This window comes from Thamnophis sirtalis, unplaced genomic scaffold (assembly GCF_051295495.1).
Source record: "Thamnophis sirtalis isolate CommonGarterSnake01/CBP01778 unplaced genomic scaffold, rThaSir2_p1.2 scaffold_6, whole genome shotgun sequence".
Classification (NCBI taxonomy): Eukaryota; Metazoa; Chordata; class Lepidosauria; order Squamata; family Natricidae; genus Thamnophis; species Thamnophis sirtalis.
In genome coordinates, this window is record NW_028261386.1 from 102,530,199 (window position 1) to 102,546,684 (window position 16,486).

Sequence of the window (16,486 nt, forward strand, 5' to 3'; positions counted from 1 at the left end):
CCTAAGGGGGGTGGGGTCATTAATTGTCTCTAATGGAAATTGAAAGGGAAGAAGAGTTGTTTTTGTGGTCTAAAGCTCTACTGAGCCCTGTTGCCTCCGATGGACACCTAGGGAAAAAATTATGGAAAAAGCGAGGCGATAAGAAGCAAGGTTTTACAAATGCAAGGCACTTTTGTCTGACATCCTCATTAAATTGTGTACTAAGTTAGGGCAAATGTGCCATAAAAGCTTGCCCTAAAAGCACCTCAGAAAATGACGAAGAAAGATGGAGAGTGGAAAATGTTGTCCTTTGCCCCTGCCATAAAATATTACGAACAAGGCAAAGCCTTGTTTAAAAGCCTCTCTGAAAGCATCCCCTCAGTGGCTGGCTTCAAGCAGAGAGATAGCTATTTTACATGTAATTTGCAAGTTGTTTTGTTTAATGGATCAGTTAAACGATCTGAGTCAGGTTGTTTACTGAAGTAGGCAGGATTCCTTGCCAAACACATTTCTGTTGGAAGACTTCAGGCTTACCGAGAAGAGGAGGAGCAGGAGGGGGGGGAGGGAAGCAGGATCTTGTAGCATCAGAGTTGATTACAACCAGGGTGTAGCAAGGGCAATAAGACCAGGGCTGAGGAAGAAATGGAGTAACAAGCAAGCAGAGCAGCAGAGAAAAATGCTATCTAAGTCAGAAGGAATATAATAATTGTTGGTATCTTCCTACTGTCCAAGTAGAATGGCACATCCAGCAAATAGAAGACCAGAGAACTCCAAAATCGTAAGTCATGCTTGTATATCTACTCGCAGCTACCAAACTTTATTATGCTTGTTACTTTTAAGGTGGTATTCTTCATTATCCCTATTGAATGTATTTTGTGAATTCAGTATGCTAGTGAAACCTTCACTGTTTACTTTTTAAATGGGGTGTGTTGGAAGAAAGAATCCTTTTTGACCATACTTCCGTTTCCAGTGCTTGTGGTTATGGCAAGGATGATTTTCCACAAAATTGAATCTATAGAAAACCCACAAAACCACTGGCGTTCATCAATTTTTATTTTTTTTGAAAAGTTTTTTATTTGTAGTCTCTTACATACATTTACAGGTATATGTTCTCATAGTTATTGTTCTTATTATATTTTATCACTTTTATCCATTTGTTTTTCTATATAAAGAATTAAAGTATATATTCAGCGATTGCTTTGCTTACCGTCCCATACACCTGTTTTGTGTTACCATCATCCTACTTTTCCTTCCTTTTCTCCCTCCCTTCCTTCTCTACTTTCTTTCTTCCTCCTCTCCTTTCCCATTCCTTCTTCCCCTTCCTCTCCCCTATTCCTCGCTTCCCCTTCCTGCCCTCTCTCCTTCTCTTCCTGTCCTTCCCAGGCTTCCTCTCCTTTCCTCTTTCTTCTTTCCCCATCCTTTCCTCTCTTCTCTCCTCTTCCTCTCTTCCTTTCCTCTTTTATTGTTGTGGTAATCTCTTTTCCTCTTTCGTCTGGTGTATTTTTGAGATGGTATTCCAGCAAGCCCAGTTCTAACTTTATATTTACTATTTCCTTTTCCCTTTCCCTCGCTATAATTTCTAAACTGTTTTTCATCTGTGTCTCATTCTTTGAACATATACATATATTAATACTTTACTACTTTTCCCTTTCCCCCCTTTTAAAGTTAAAGTTTAATAAATTTATATGCCGCCCAATCCCGAAGGACTCTGGGCGGCTTACATAAAAACAATTTAAAGGAATACTCTTCCCCCCTCTTTTTCATTTAATAGTGTGTCGTCTGGGTTTCTCTCTCTCTCTCTTGGCATTTATCAATTATGAGGCCACTGCCGTACCCCATAGAAGTTTTCTATAACATTATGTGGGTTGTGTGTATATGTTTACATCATGTTCTCATCAGATGCTAAATAATAATAACAATAAGTGGCATTCATGAATTTTGACTGGCATGCTACTCTTTTAGTAAAATCTGAGGCAACAGATGGCATAGATGCCTGAAATAATTTCTTCCCTTCTCTACCTATATCAGCCCTCCCTCCCTTCCTCCCTCCCTCCCTTTTTTCCTACCTTTTGCCAAGGATTCCCATTCTGGTTACACAAGGATGTGATCTTAGAAGTATAGTATATTTTGATGAATGCATGACAAGTGCTATGATTTCATTAAAATATATTTAACAGTACAAAGAGTAAGATATAATCTCTCAGCCATGTCCAGTCCAAGTAGAATCAGGGAAAGAAAAAGATGTTATTGGTCTATATTTTTTTTACTTTTCTGACTTACACCTGCTTTTAGGTTTAAACTTTTCTAGTTCTTTGAATCAGTTTGGCAGTGAATTGTCTTTAAGATGATAAGTTGCTTTAAAGAGTTGGTTTTCAGCTGAGCTAATTTTCAATGAGGCAACCCCCTGCCTCCAAATATAGATGTTCTGCATCTATATTTGAATGGTCTAAGCAGACATTTAATTGAAGATGTTGTCATTTTGCCTCTCAAATAATTTCAGCTCCTGATATTTTTGACAGGTCTTCATTTTTTTTCTAGACCACCAGGTGGCAGCACAAGGAGAGGCAATATTTTTAAATTTTTTGGTCTCTCTGCCCCACCTCAAATAGAAGTAAATTTCATGCCATAGCATTATTTCGCAATCTCAGGGGAATTCTCGGTCTTAAAGTCCATCTATCTAAAAGTTGCTGGGATTGAGAAACACAGCACTGTATTATATTGCCCAAAAGAAAATATGCATTTGAAGCAATATTATATATAATATTTTATACATACATATACATAATAAGTTTATGTATTAATGTACATATCTTATCTTTATAATTTTAATAAATAATTCAAAGTGACTAATATAGCTAACACTCTATTCTCCTCCTATTTTCTTCATAACAACAAGTCTGTGAGTTAGACTGAGAGAAAGTGCCTGGCCCAAGTTACCAGAACAGCTTTCAGGCCTAAGGTGAGGCTAGAATTCACCATCACCTGGTTTCTAGCCTGGTGCCTTAACATGACTGATTCTGGTGTAAACCTAGTTCCTAACTCCATCTAAGAGCTAAATTCCATTGTGCTTCTTATTGATATTATTTCTCACTAAGTAGTTTATTGCTATATTTTTCTTTTGGTTAGAGAATTGCCTTTTCAATTCATCATACACTGTTTTTTAAAAAGTAAAAAAAATGTTTTTAAAAAAATCAAGATCTTTTGTGCTCCTTCTTCTTTTACTTCTTTTTATGTTGTAGGACTGGCATTTGCCCACCATTTCGTCCTCTGCATCAGCTCATCACATGGTATGCAAACTGACTAATGCATCTATCCTAATTTTTGTCCATGAGTCCTGGGATATTTGGGGGATTCATACCAGTTATAAGGTGACCAGATTTTAACATTGGTAAAGAGGGACACCATTGACCGGGGGGAGGGGGGGAGGTTCTTGATTAATTTTTTTTTAAAATCTGGACTTTTTTAAAACGCCGTGGGACGCGGGACAAATTGTTCAAAAGTGGGATGTCTGGTTACCTTAATTTTGATGCCCCTCAAAGGCAAAACTCAGGGGGCTGAATTCTACAGGGGGAGGAGTAAAGGGGGGAATTTGAGGGGCAGCCCAAAGCACCGTCTGTCCAAATTTGCATCAGGCAGGCAGTAACATTTTCATAGACCATGATCAGAGGAGCAGCTGATCCTATGGAGAGACTCCTCCTGCATTCAGTCCCAGGCCTACAAGTAGAGGTACCCCTTCCTTCCTTCCTCCTTTCACCTTCCTGCCTTCCTTCCCTCCTTCCCTCCCTCCCTCTTTCTTCCTTCTAGCCTTCCTCTCTTTCCATTCTTTCTCCTTCCTTCCTTCCTTCCTCTTGCCTATCTACCTTCTGTCTTTCTGCTCTTTAGATCTCTCTTCCCCTTCCCTTCCTTCCTCCTTCCATCCTTTCACCTTCCCTCCTTCCTCCCTTTCTTCTTTATTTTTCTGTTCTTCCCCTTCTCTTCCTTTCTTCTTCCATTATTTTTTTATTTCCTCCTTCCCTTCTTTTTCCTTCCTCCTTCCATCCTTCCTTCTTCCTTCCTTCATTCCTCTTGCTTATCTATCTTCACCTTATCCGTCTTCTGCTCTTTCCCTCTCTTCCTTCCTTTCTCCTTCCATCCTCTCTTCTTTCCTCACTCTTCCTTGTAGCACAAAACCCACCTTTGCATGGTTGTGAGAACATAGGTAAAACAAACAAAAAAGCACAGCGTCCCTCTGTCCTCTGAATGGGATTCAGCGTGACTCCGATTTGAATACAAGCACACGGAGCCGGGTAGGGAGATAAGCACTTTCATTTGCATTCTCTGCGACCATGATGCTTTGCGAGGAACAATCCCCAGGGGTCCCCATGACTTTTTGCAGATTTTTCCTTTCGTGCTTAAAAAAAAAATCGGGACTTTTTTAAAACACCGTGGGATGCGGGACAAATTGTTCAAAAGAGGGACTGTCCCACCAAAAGCAAGACATCTGGTCACCTTATACTAGTAGATATGGTTGTTTTTTTCAACACAGGCCCCCTGTGGCCAGAGTCACATTCAGACTCTGATTAATAAACTCTGGTTAACAAGCCACAATCATGGGCGGTCATTCAATGCGATAAAGCATTGAACCACTTTTTGGATTTGTATTATATATGAACCTAGCTTCTGTTTGGGTTCTCTGTTTGTTTTTTTTCAAAGATATATATCCTACTTGCTCCTGGAGTAGAAAATTGTATGTTTTGCTTCAATTCTCATTCAGTATTTCCTGTGATTGACAGAGTAGAGAGCTTTTTGTGCTCACCTACGGTGCTTTGGTCGCCCAACTGTGTAAGGATTATGAAAAGGATGAAGATGTAAACAAATATTTGGACAGCATGTAAGTATAAGATGGCAAGGAGCAGCATGACAAATTTGAGGGAAAATAGCTAGTTATCTTTTCCCTGTTCTTCAATCTGTTTAGTTGGGTGTAGATATCAGCTTGGAAAATGGCTGTAGGATTCTGTTTCTATTCTCCAACCTGTTTTGAAGCTGACCATCCAATCTTCTCTATTTTACTGAGCTTGGAATGCTGCAAAAATTCAGAGATCTCTATAAGCCAATTAGTGTTGCTTTCAGCTGGCCAATAGGAGTATGCAAAAATCTTCAGGCTATACCCCTTGAAACTAGTGAAAGTCCTAAGTCCGTGATGGCAAACCTTCAGCATGCGTGCCAGAGCTGGCATGCAGAGCCCTCTCTGTGGGCATGTGCGCCATTGCCAGCTGCTCTTCTAGTTTCTGGCACATGCATGTGTGCACCGGAGCGCTGGAAACCCGAAGGCCAGCTGACTGGCACGCTCAATGGATCATCCATTGTTTTATTTACATTATGAATTTTATCCTGCCTTTTTTCTACTATTTTTTATTTTATTCAAAAGAACATTAAAATACAAAACTAAAAAAAATCCAAAAATAGACTAAAAACCACAAAACAATCAAGACATTAATAAAGTGCATTAAAAAGGAAAAAAAAATCCCAACACATACACACATGTTATTTCCCTAACTGAATACTGATTTATAAAGGTAAAGGTTCCCAACTCTAGGGGGCAGTGTTTATCTCCGTTTCAAAGCCGAAGATCCAGTGCTGTCCGAAGAAGTCTCCATGGTCATGTGGCCAGCATCACTAAATGCCGAAAGCATAAGGAACACTGTTACCTTCCCACCAAAGATGCTTCTTATTTTTCTACTTGCATTTTTTACATGCTTTCAAACTGTTAGGTTGGCAGAAGCTGGCACAAGTAAAGGGAGTTCACTCCATTATCTGGCACTAGGGATTTGAACTGCCGACCTTTCTGATCAACAAGTTCAGCATCTTAGCCATTGAGCCACTGCGTCCCTTTGATTAATACATTACTACAATATTGGTCCCCATCCCTTGCAAAACAGCCTTCCTCCAAAATGTTTAAACTTGCAAATTTATTTGCAAATTATTGACTTCCCTTCTATATGCTAAGTATATTAATGACAAAATAGTCAGCAAGAAGAAAATAATAATTAAAAAGACCAGGTGAAAGTTTCAAAATGCTCTGTTAACAAACTGTTATTGTAATCTGCTTGTACAAAATTTGCAATGGCATCTTATCTTATACACTGATTCTTATATCTGAATTTTATCCTGCCCATATGCGTGGAACAATGTGTGCCATGTTTCCATTTTATACTCACATCAACTGTCAGGAAGTTCACCTTTTTTCTCTCTCTTTTCTCCTTGGTCAGGGGATACAATATCGGCATCAGATTGGTTGAAGATTTCTTGGCTCGCTCTGCTGTGAAGAAGTGCCGCAGCTTTTCTGAAACTGCAGACATAATTGCACAGGTACCCAAAGATGCTGATTCGTCTTCACTTGGCAAGGCTGAACCAAATTCTTACCACTTCATATCCAGTCTGACCCCCTAACAGCAGACTATAACCCAGAAAGAAAGATTCACAAGGTTAGCTTTAATGTGAAGAAGGTAAAGGTTACTATAGAGCAGGGGTGTCAAACTCAATTTCATTGAGGTTCCCATCAGGGCTGTGGTTGACCTCAGTGGCCGGGTGAGCATGGCTGACTGAGTGGGCATGGCCAGCTTGATGTCACTCACTGGGCGTGGCCGACTGGGTATGTGTGGCCGACTGGGTGGATGTGGCCAGCTTGACGCCACTCCCTAAACTGCTGGCATGTTTCCACTTTGGGTTCCTTCCACTGATAGACTGGGTGGAAGCCAGCCCAATGTTTCCTCTTGGCATTGGGTAGACCGGGCCAAAGCAACACGGGTAGACCAGGCCGAAGAGATGCTCACCTGATGTTTCCTCTTCTCATTGGGTAGACCAGGCCGAAGCAACGCAGAATAGCCCCTTACATCCAGGATGGCACCGCAGTCCAGATCTGACCACATCTGGCCCATGGGCCTTGGGTTTGACACCCAGACTATAGAGAATCAGAGAAACTGAATAAGCCCAAACTTCAGTACTCATTTATTAGTGAATAAGGGTCTCTGAGAGCTGTTTGCACCTCTTTTTCCAGAATAGAACACTGAAGGGCTACCCACCCTTTTCCCAAATAAGATTGACATTAAAAGATCTATCTGCTCATCATTAGTAATATTTTCAGATGTCCTTATTTCTTTCTCTCAAAGAGATGTCTCTTATGCTCCCTTTCTTACATCTGTTAGACTCCAGTTTGGGTGACTGCCAGCGAATAGAAATATTGGTGGGAAATTTGGAAGTTATAATCCAAAACATCTGAAAGAGATTTAATTGGGAAGAGCTATCATAGCCTTGTGATTCTACCATTTGCCTTCATGCAATTTCCAAGACCAATTTTCAAATATGTGCCTAAGAATCACATTAGTAGAGTTTTTACAGTTATATGTATTTGCCTTGAGCTGATTTTGGAGAACTTGTATTCCGATTTTTAAACTTTTATGGCACAAATATATCAGAAGCATTTTTTAAAAGAGAGACCTAATGCATAGTTGCAACAAAAGCACAGGAAAAGAACGAACATTTGGAACAGTACATCAAAAAATAAAAAATCAACGCGAACATAACAAACTTATTTCTACTTATTTGATGTTTTTTCTCTTTAAATTTGAGCTTGTCCTTATTTTTTCAGTAAGTTTTATTTTTTAATATAGCTTTTTTCTGAGTCCAAAGCAGAAATCTGGCAGGGGGATGAATGCTGAGATGCCTGTAGTGACATCAGCACAACACGCTTACAACCGTTGCAGCATCCCATTGGTCACATGATCAAAATTTTGAGGCTTTGCAACTGGTTTATATTAATGATGGCAAAACTCGCTTAACAAATGTCTCCCTCACAACATAAATTTTGGACTCAGTTGTAGTCATAAGTCGAGGACTACCTGTAATGAGAGAGTCCCTCTATGTTTGACCAATCCACCACTAGCTATGCCATTTTTATCTTATTTATTTCAGTAAATCATTGCTTAACAAAATTCACTTCTATTTGGTGTTGGGGTTTTTTGGTAGAGATTACTGTGGATAAGGTGAACATTGTGTGGGTAAGTTTAAGTTTGTGTGGCCTTCAAAAGAATCATCGGTGGGATATAAAAGCAAAATATTCAATCATATTCAGCACTTTTTATGGCAAGGGGTAAAAAGACTACATGCATTGACATAGAAAAACTTGCCTTTTTTATTCCTCCTGTCATTGTTGCTTAGTCCAGTATTACCTTATGTTGAGGTTTGTTGGTGTGTATGAACAACATACACAGAGTACATAAACATAACTAAGCTTTCCACAAAGTTTTTATGTTCATATGTTGGTTTTGTCATACACTGAATATTTTGGAGTCTGCATTCTCTTATTTTATTTTGTTTGTGAAGACCTTGGAGAGTATTATAAAATGCAAACCACTATATTCTGGTTGACTTTCTTAACTTAGGTGTGCATGTATGCTGCATACACACTTGTTGATATAGCAAATGATATATTTTGCTGAAAATATTATATTCATTCTGTTTGCTGGAGTTCTTCCTCCTTTTTAACACAAACCTTTTTTTAAGAAAAAGGGCTTTGTAGAGTAAGGGAAGAACTTCTAAACCCGTAATGGCGAACCTATGGTACATGTGCCCGAAGTGGCACATGGAATCATGTCGCCTGACACTTGCGGCATCGCCCGTTTCTCTTCTGGGTTTCTAGCATGCATGCGCACATGATGATCAGTTGGCCTTCATGCATGCAGCAGTGCTGGAAATGGGAAGAGCTGTCTTCTGTTTTTCAGCGTAAGCATGCGCGCAGGTCAGCTGATCATTGTGCGTGCATGCATACCAGTAACCAGAAGACCTTCTGGTGCGCTGGAAACCAGAAGTACATTTTCCAACACATGCATGTCTCTTGACCAGCTCCTCTTCCGGGTTGTGACCCAGATGAGCGCTCCCTTTTCGGCATTCAGTGCTGAAAAGGTTCACCATCACTGGTCTAAACTCATGATGAGAAAATGTCTTGGTTATGATTCTTCTAAGTTCTGTTCTTTCCAGCGTTAAACAAAGCTTAATTATTTACTTTGATTTATTTGAGGTTTTGCCATTTTTCCTGTTATGGTGATTTGAGTTCAATGGATGTTGAAAACTTGACAGTGGCCAAAATAATGTACCAGAAGAAGCCACTGCATTCCAATTCCAATAAAACAAAAGAGAAGACTAAGAAGAAGCAAGTAAAATTGTCTTTAGGATGGAACATCAAAGTGGCCATCACTGAGCCATTAATAAAAACAACATACTATGTTTTCTATTCTTAGAGGAGCCTAAATATTTTGAAGAAACTTGGCAGACAGCAAGAAGTCTTCAAAGAGTATAAAAGCCTCACTTCAAACCTAGAAATTATTCAACAATACAGACATAAAGTCTATCAATCCAAGTAGCTCATGCATAATTCATTCCCTGAACATTGTTTTAGATTGTCTAGTACCACCAGGACTTAAAATCAGTAGAATGGTTTTCTGATGCTTTTTAATAGAACAGGATCCTACTGAGTTTTCAACAGCAATTAAATCCCTGGACACTGTATAGAATGAACCTGATCTGGCTAGCCTTCAAATATTGTTGTGTTTAGAGATCTGTGGCTATGTCTATTGACCCAAGATGGTTTCATTATATTTCATCAAAGTCCAAACCATACAAACCTGTTCCTGAAGATAACTAAGCCATGTCACAGAGCTGATGAATAATAATGACAGACAGCTCCATTGCCTTCTGTGGTGCTGTGTGGATCATGGAGAAGTAACATTAATAAAGAAGATAAGTCACTTCTCAGACCTTAAGAAAGGATATAATATTGCACAAGTGAAGCTGTGTATACAATACTATGATTTCAACCAAGCAGATAGCAGGAATGCTGAAACATAACTGGAAAGAATTTGTAACTCAAGTCCGTATACAGTCAAGTACCTAATCAAAGTGATGCATCTCAACTTCTGGCTTTTTAGGTATTGAGCATAAACTTCCTGACTAAGGTCTAGATGATGTTAAGGAATTAAGAACTGATCTAACCAGCATAGAGACAACTTCATCATATATAGAGCCAAGGTGGCGCAGTGGTTAAATGCAGCACTGCAGGCTGCTGCTAGATCAGCAGGTCAGCGGTTCAAATCTCACCGGCTCAGGGTTGACTCAGCCTTCCATCCTTCCGAGGTGGGTAAAATGAGGACCCAGATTGTTGGGGGCAATATGCTGACTCTCTGTAAACCGCTTAGAGAGGCCTGAAAGGCCTATGAAGCGGTATATAAGTCTACTGCTATATCACATATTATAAAATTAACTTCCTCTTTAATCAAAGGTTCAGTTGAATTATAATTAGTATGCAATACTGCATTCTAACCACTGGGCCACCACTCATAAATGATGAATTTAGTTTGTAATCTTATCTTGCAACCAAGATTATGGTCTTTACTAAAGGACTAAAAGATACACATGACAATTGATGGTTAAGTGATTTTTAAGTATCCAAGTAAGACCTTTCATACCTCAGGGGAAAAAGTGGCTGACTCACAAGCAAACTTGCTTGACCCAAGAACTAAAACTGCTTTCCTAAGATTATTCTATGAGAGAGGAAGCAGGATTCTTTCAATAGTCCTTAAGATATTCATGGTCAAAATGAGGTCCATTTCATAGTGGAATTCAGTGAGGTCCTAACCAATGTATTAAGATAGGCATCTAATTTTTGCTGAAAAGATGGTTACCAAGGATTGAAAAAAGAATGCTACTTTCCATGATCAAATATTGATTAAATAGGAATTTAATTAAATAGGAATTTAGATTTAGAATAATCCATATTGCTGACCATTTTTAATCAACTTGAAAAAGGATAGTTCATATAATAATCTTCATATAAAACACAATGCATCACTACTGTTACACTTTGTTGGGCACTCAAGTTGAACTTAGATTAAAAAGACATTACATTAAAACATTTCTGAAAGAAAATCCCATTGTGCTAATGAATTTATTTTCTTGCACAATTTTCTCCTGTTCTAAGTAAGATAATTGTTTTAGAAATTGATACTACGAGACCTTCTAATAAAAGTAAGTCTTCATGAGTTTTTTTAAGACAGCCAACCTACTAGTATCTCCTAATAATTTTTCAGTTAGCATAATCCCGGTTAAAGGAAGAATTTTCTGAAGCCAAAGAAGCAAGATAAGAAGGATCACCAACCAAAGATTCTGTGATAGGAATTATCATTTTCTCCCTTTTTTTCTTCCTGCCAATTCTTCTGCAAACGGATTCAATGGTAGCACTCAGTGTGAACCGCTACTGTCTCTGTTCTTGTGATCCTGTGGTGAAAAGAAAGGAATAAAAATCTTTTTCTCTATTCCCATTGTTCCTTTGGCTCAGGTACCTTGAAGTGCTCCAATATTTGCTTCACTGGAATATGGAATGCTAAACTAGTTTAGGTTTTGTCAAAGTGCAACAAACTGAAAATGTTTCCGTGGAACACTCCAGATGGGATGTTTGGGTTTGAGAGCTAAAACAAAACATATTTTTCTATTTTATGCAGAACTCCAGACAGAAGCATGACTTTAAACAGACATAGCCAATAAGTGTCCCTAGATTTCTTTTTTTCTTTTTTACGCAATAACCAGGGGAGTTGTTTTTATTCAGATTGTGAATCAGTTTCTTTCCAGCTGAAATCCTGATGATCACATACACATGCTACTCTAGAGTGAGCTCCAGAGAAGAAGAGCCCCCATTGGCATCAGTCTGAATTCTCACTCCCCAGCCTCACCCTAAAATTATTGCAAATGAAAAAATAAGTGTTGTCAACTTCATGCTGAGGAGGCTGTAAACATTCACCCTCTTGGCATGCAGTAGTTCCCTTAATGAAAATCCTCAGTCCAGTATTTGAGAGGCTGCCACAAAGAGGAAGGTGGGGTCAACTTATTTTCCAAAGCACCAGGGGGCAGGACAAGAAACAATGGATGGAAACTAATCAAGGAACGAAGCAGACTGGAATTAAAGAGAAACTTCCTAACAGTGAGGACAATTAACCAGTACTTCATCATTGGATTTTTAAGAAGCGACCTATATGAAATGGTACATGGTCTCCTGCTTCAGCAGGAGGTTGGTCTAGAAGACATCCAAGGTCTCTTGCTACTCTATTCTCATTGATTGATTGAAAATTATGGTACATATCTGTAAATAATATAAGAAATGTTCAAATTTATTTAAGATAATTTATAGTTTGACCCAGTGATGACATGGCACACATTTTTCATTTCATTGTCAGATTGCTTTTAAGATGTATCTGGGTGTCACCCCTACTGTGACTTGCAACAATGCAATGGGAAATGAGTTTTCTCTCATTCTGGCCAAGAATCCCTTAGTGGACTTCGTGGAAGAGCTACCAGCAAGTCGATCATCTCTTTGCTATTGCAGCCTGTTGTCTGGGACCATCAGAGGGGCTCTGGAAATGGTAAGAAAATGGCTCTTCCTACTCTGCTGCCCCCACAGAGCAGCCTCATATTTGTTTGTTCCTAACAATGATGCTGCCCTAGTGACAATATACAATGCACGACATCATGACACAACCTCCAGCCAATGTCCCCTCTAAGCTGTGCGCCTGCGCGGCCGCGCACATAACAAGAAAACACCACGCAGAAGTTTCAAACTGCAGCGCAGTGTTTCTTTAAATGTGACTGAAAATATCCCCCCTCCCTCCCTTCTCTTTCTTCACTGAACTCTCTCCTCCATCTGGTGATTGGTGAAATCAAGGAAGACTCTGCCTGGAGACCAATGATGCTGCAGAAGGGAGAATTCCCATTGGTCCTATGGGGCTTCAGCGGTTCTTGGGAAAACATGATTCACTGGTTGTAGCCTGTGTTTCTTTGCACACCCGGGGTTTCTCAGGCATTGCTTCATTTGCGATCCTTTCACTTTGGGGAGAGAGGGAAAAATTCAGGTGCTCAGGCATGAAAATGTGCCACTCAAACACTATACTTTTCCTCACATACTGAAAAAAAAATTAGAGGGAACATTGCCTCCAGCATTTGATACTTACATTGTAAAACATCTATATAAAAGGTAGAGTGTACATTGTGACATTGTAAGCCTTCATTGTCAGCCCCCCACCTTCATTCCCTCGGGAGGCGTATGATCTGCCTGATTTTGTGATTATGCTGAACCATAATTTTGGATCATCCTGGTGTATAAAATCACCTATTAATTATGGTTTGCAACCATGGCTTATTGGCTTATTGTTTAGTATATAGTACAAACGTAGCCACATAATCCTTGGCTGGCTTGTGTGTTTGTTTGTTTGTTTGTTTGTTTGTGTGTGTGTGTGTGTGTGTGTGTGTGTGTGTGTGTCTGTGCATTGCCTTCAAGTCAGTGTTGGTGACTGCCTGGATTACTCCTTAGAGTTTTCTTGGCAAGATCTTCAGAAGTGGTTCGCTGTTGCTTTCTTCTTAGAGCTGAGAGTGTGTGACTGTCCCCAAGTCTACTCTACTGATTTTGTTTCTAAGACTCAGAGTCTTTCAGCTTCTGACCTTACGCCTTAGCCACTATGGTACATAGTGGCATAGTCTCTAGCCATAAATTGTTACCCATTATTTATTAGATAAACCAAAACTTGTCAGGGTTCACTGAAAACATTAAACTCAAAACAAATAAAATATATTAAGTGTCATGTGCAAATCCAATCAAATTTTCCTACTGATGCTATTAGCCTTTTGACCATTTGGCATTGAGGAAACAGACTAGATGAGGTTGATTGTCCTTCTAGGCTTATATCTTGCTTTTCAAAGACCTTCTGTGCAAATGTTTTCTGTGTGTGGGATTTGTGTCTGGTACTTTACCTTTTGAGAGGTTAAGGTAGAACAGGAGAGCTTAAGTTTTAGTCTCAACTGGACGCAGTCAGTTACTCTTTCTGTCTTAGGAAGAAGGCAGCAACAACCTTTTTCTGAAATCTTGCCAAGAAAACTGCAGGGACTTGTCCAGGCTATTACCAGGAGTTAACCCTGACTTGAAGGCACAAAACAAACAAAAAACACTTTTTAATTTACCCCAGTCATAATATCTGTATTCTCAGAGTCACTTGATTGTGAGATAGGTAGCTATATAAATATGATGAATGAATGAATGAATGAATGAATGAATGAATGAATGAATGAATGAATGTTCGTGGTGTCATTGACCTTTATACTTAAAAGCATTTCATTTCTATATATGAGCTAAATTTATCATATTGGCAACTGAATCTCATATAGGAGGTGTAGAAATGGTGCCCTAAAAAATTGGAAGGCGAAGGTAAAACTAGTAAGTACAATAGTATATGGGTATTTAGCAATATACATAGATCACATTTTGATCTTCACCCATGTTTTCAGCACCAGATAAAAGCTTTATTCTGTTTCCAAGCCTTAATTGCTGGAATCTCATATTTAACAAATAAATAAAATACCCCATTATTGTATGGCTTTCTTGTCATTGTGAACCTTTGTCCCTGTAACATGTATTTAGCTTTTTATTTTCAGATACACTTAACAGCTGAAGTGATTTTCCTTCAAGACACTCTGAAAGGAGATGATGTGACAGAAATCCGAATCACATTCTTGAAGAAGGCTGAAACCAAGAAATACAAGAGAAATAAATGAAACGGTTATCTGAAATAATTATATACATAAGGTCAGCCAAGCCTTAGTAGCTATCTACAAAGAGGAATCTTCCAATATAGGAAGGACCATCCACTCAGAACATGACTAAAAATAAGCATTTTTTCTATCCAGGCCATGTATGCCCAGAAGCTTGTTGGAGGAACAAGAAATTAGCATACAATCCCACCCTCCAAGGGAATGTGTAGTGCTCCAAAATGTATTTATTATCAAGAACTGGATGTTGAATATCCGTAAAATCTCTGGTCCCTGAAAAATATCCTTGCATGCTGCTGCTTCATATTGGAGCCGTGCTACATCTTTTTCAGTGAGGTAAATTTCAGTGCAAGGCTGGGAAAAACAAGGTTTTCTGAGGAGTGACAATGCTCCTGAGGAAATTCCATGAAATGTAGTAAACAGGACTAAATGCAACCACCAAACCTTTCCATGCTCCCTGCAATCATACCTTCCCCAAATTAATATCATGAAGTAGGCAATGTAGAAGATAATGCAGCCCTAAAATAAGTTCAAGATGCTTTAGAAGCAAAATGCAATAAATCCATAATAAGCCCCTAATACTTTCCCTCCCCAGGATGCCTCACTGCTTCCCTGACATGATCCAAAGGCTGCTTCCTCAGCTTGATTCTTGCATTTCTTACCATCAAAATGATGCCCGTATATTTTGTCAGGCTTCTAACTGGCTTCTGCTTGGACTATCTCTGTTAATAAAAGGACTTGCCGATTGGGTTGTTGTTGTTGTTGTTATTTTACTTTACGCTTTGGATTTTAAGACGTGTATAATTTTAAAGAAATGAAAAGGGTGAATTATATATATAATAATTCTAATAAATCATATATATATATATATATATATATATATATATATATATATGTATGTATGTATGTATGTATGTATGTATGTATGTATGTATGTACGTACGTACGTACGTACGTACGTACGTACGTACGTACGTATGTATATGTATATGTATATGTATATGTATATGTATATGTATATGTATATGTATATGTATATGTATATGTTGTATATGTATATGTATATGTATGTATGTATGTATATATATGTAATCTGAACCAAATTGTGCATGAACTTGAGAAATTGTAAAATATATTTTTTCTGTTTGGAGATCATTCTCTCAAAAGCAAATGTATACGTTAAATAATTGCCTTCATTTATGATAGAGGTTTACCAAAATCTTCTTCTGACATAACATTTAGTGAGCAAAAGGAGGACCAAGATTTAGCTAAGAAATGTAGCTTCCATTTGTGCAACTTTAACAGAAACTTGTCTTCTGTCAAATAATCCACCCAAAGACTTCCTGAGCAAAAATTATAGGTTTTTAAAACTACTTCCTGGAGTATTATAAAAAAAAATTATGAAAAATTTAAATTTCCAAGAATCCTGATTTGCAATATATAGAAGGATGAATGTATGCAATTGCCCTCTTTAGTGAGTTAGTTCCCATTATCTGTTCCAGCTTCTGCCAACCTAGCAGTTTGAAAGCATGTAAAAATGCAAGTAGAAAAATAGGAACCACCTTTGGTGAGAAGATAATTGTTCTGTGCGCCTTCCGCATTTAGTCATGGCGGCCACATGACCCCGGAGACGTCTTAGGACAGAGCTGGGTCTTCAGCTTTGAAACAGAGATGAGTACTGCCTCCTAGAGTCAGGAACGACTAGCACATATGTGCAAGGGGAACCTTTACCTTTACCTTATAACATTTATCTTTGAATTCTAAATGCATAGTTTAATGAAAGATATAGTTTAAATATGCAAGTTGTCATACCAAAATGCCTCTTGACTAAAGGTTTATTAAGAAAAATACTTATAACTGAAATATGCACAAATTGATAACCAGTGCA

General features: G+C 38.6%; 1 protein-coding gene across 3 annotated transcripts; it reads left to right on the forward strand.

The window, feature by feature from the left end:
• Positions 1-561: 561 nt before the first annotated feature.
• TRAPPC3L (trafficking protein particle complex subunit 3L) lies at positions 562-15,346 on the forward strand. 3 transcript variants are annotated; one of them, XM_087718616.1, is made up of 6 exons: positions 562-757; positions 3,219-3,266; positions 4,752-4,849; positions 6,228-6,327; positions 12,240-12,425; positions 14,471-14,608. In XM_087718616.1, exons 1-6 carry the CDS (start codon positions 716-718, stop codon positions 14,492-14,494), a joined length of 498 nt encoding a protein of 165 aa, XP_087574742.1. In that variant the 5' UTR covers positions 562-715; the 3' UTR covers positions 14,495-14,608. The 3 variants fall into 3 exon arrangements, with proteins under 3 accessions (XP_087574742.1, XP_087574741.1, XP_087574740.1); XM_087718614.1 differs by having other exon boundaries at positions 565-757; positions 14,485-15,346; XM_087718615.1 differs by lacking the exon at positions 3,219-3,266 and having other exon boundaries at positions 564-757; positions 14,485-15,346.
• Positions 15,347-16,486: the final 1,140 nt, after the last annotated feature.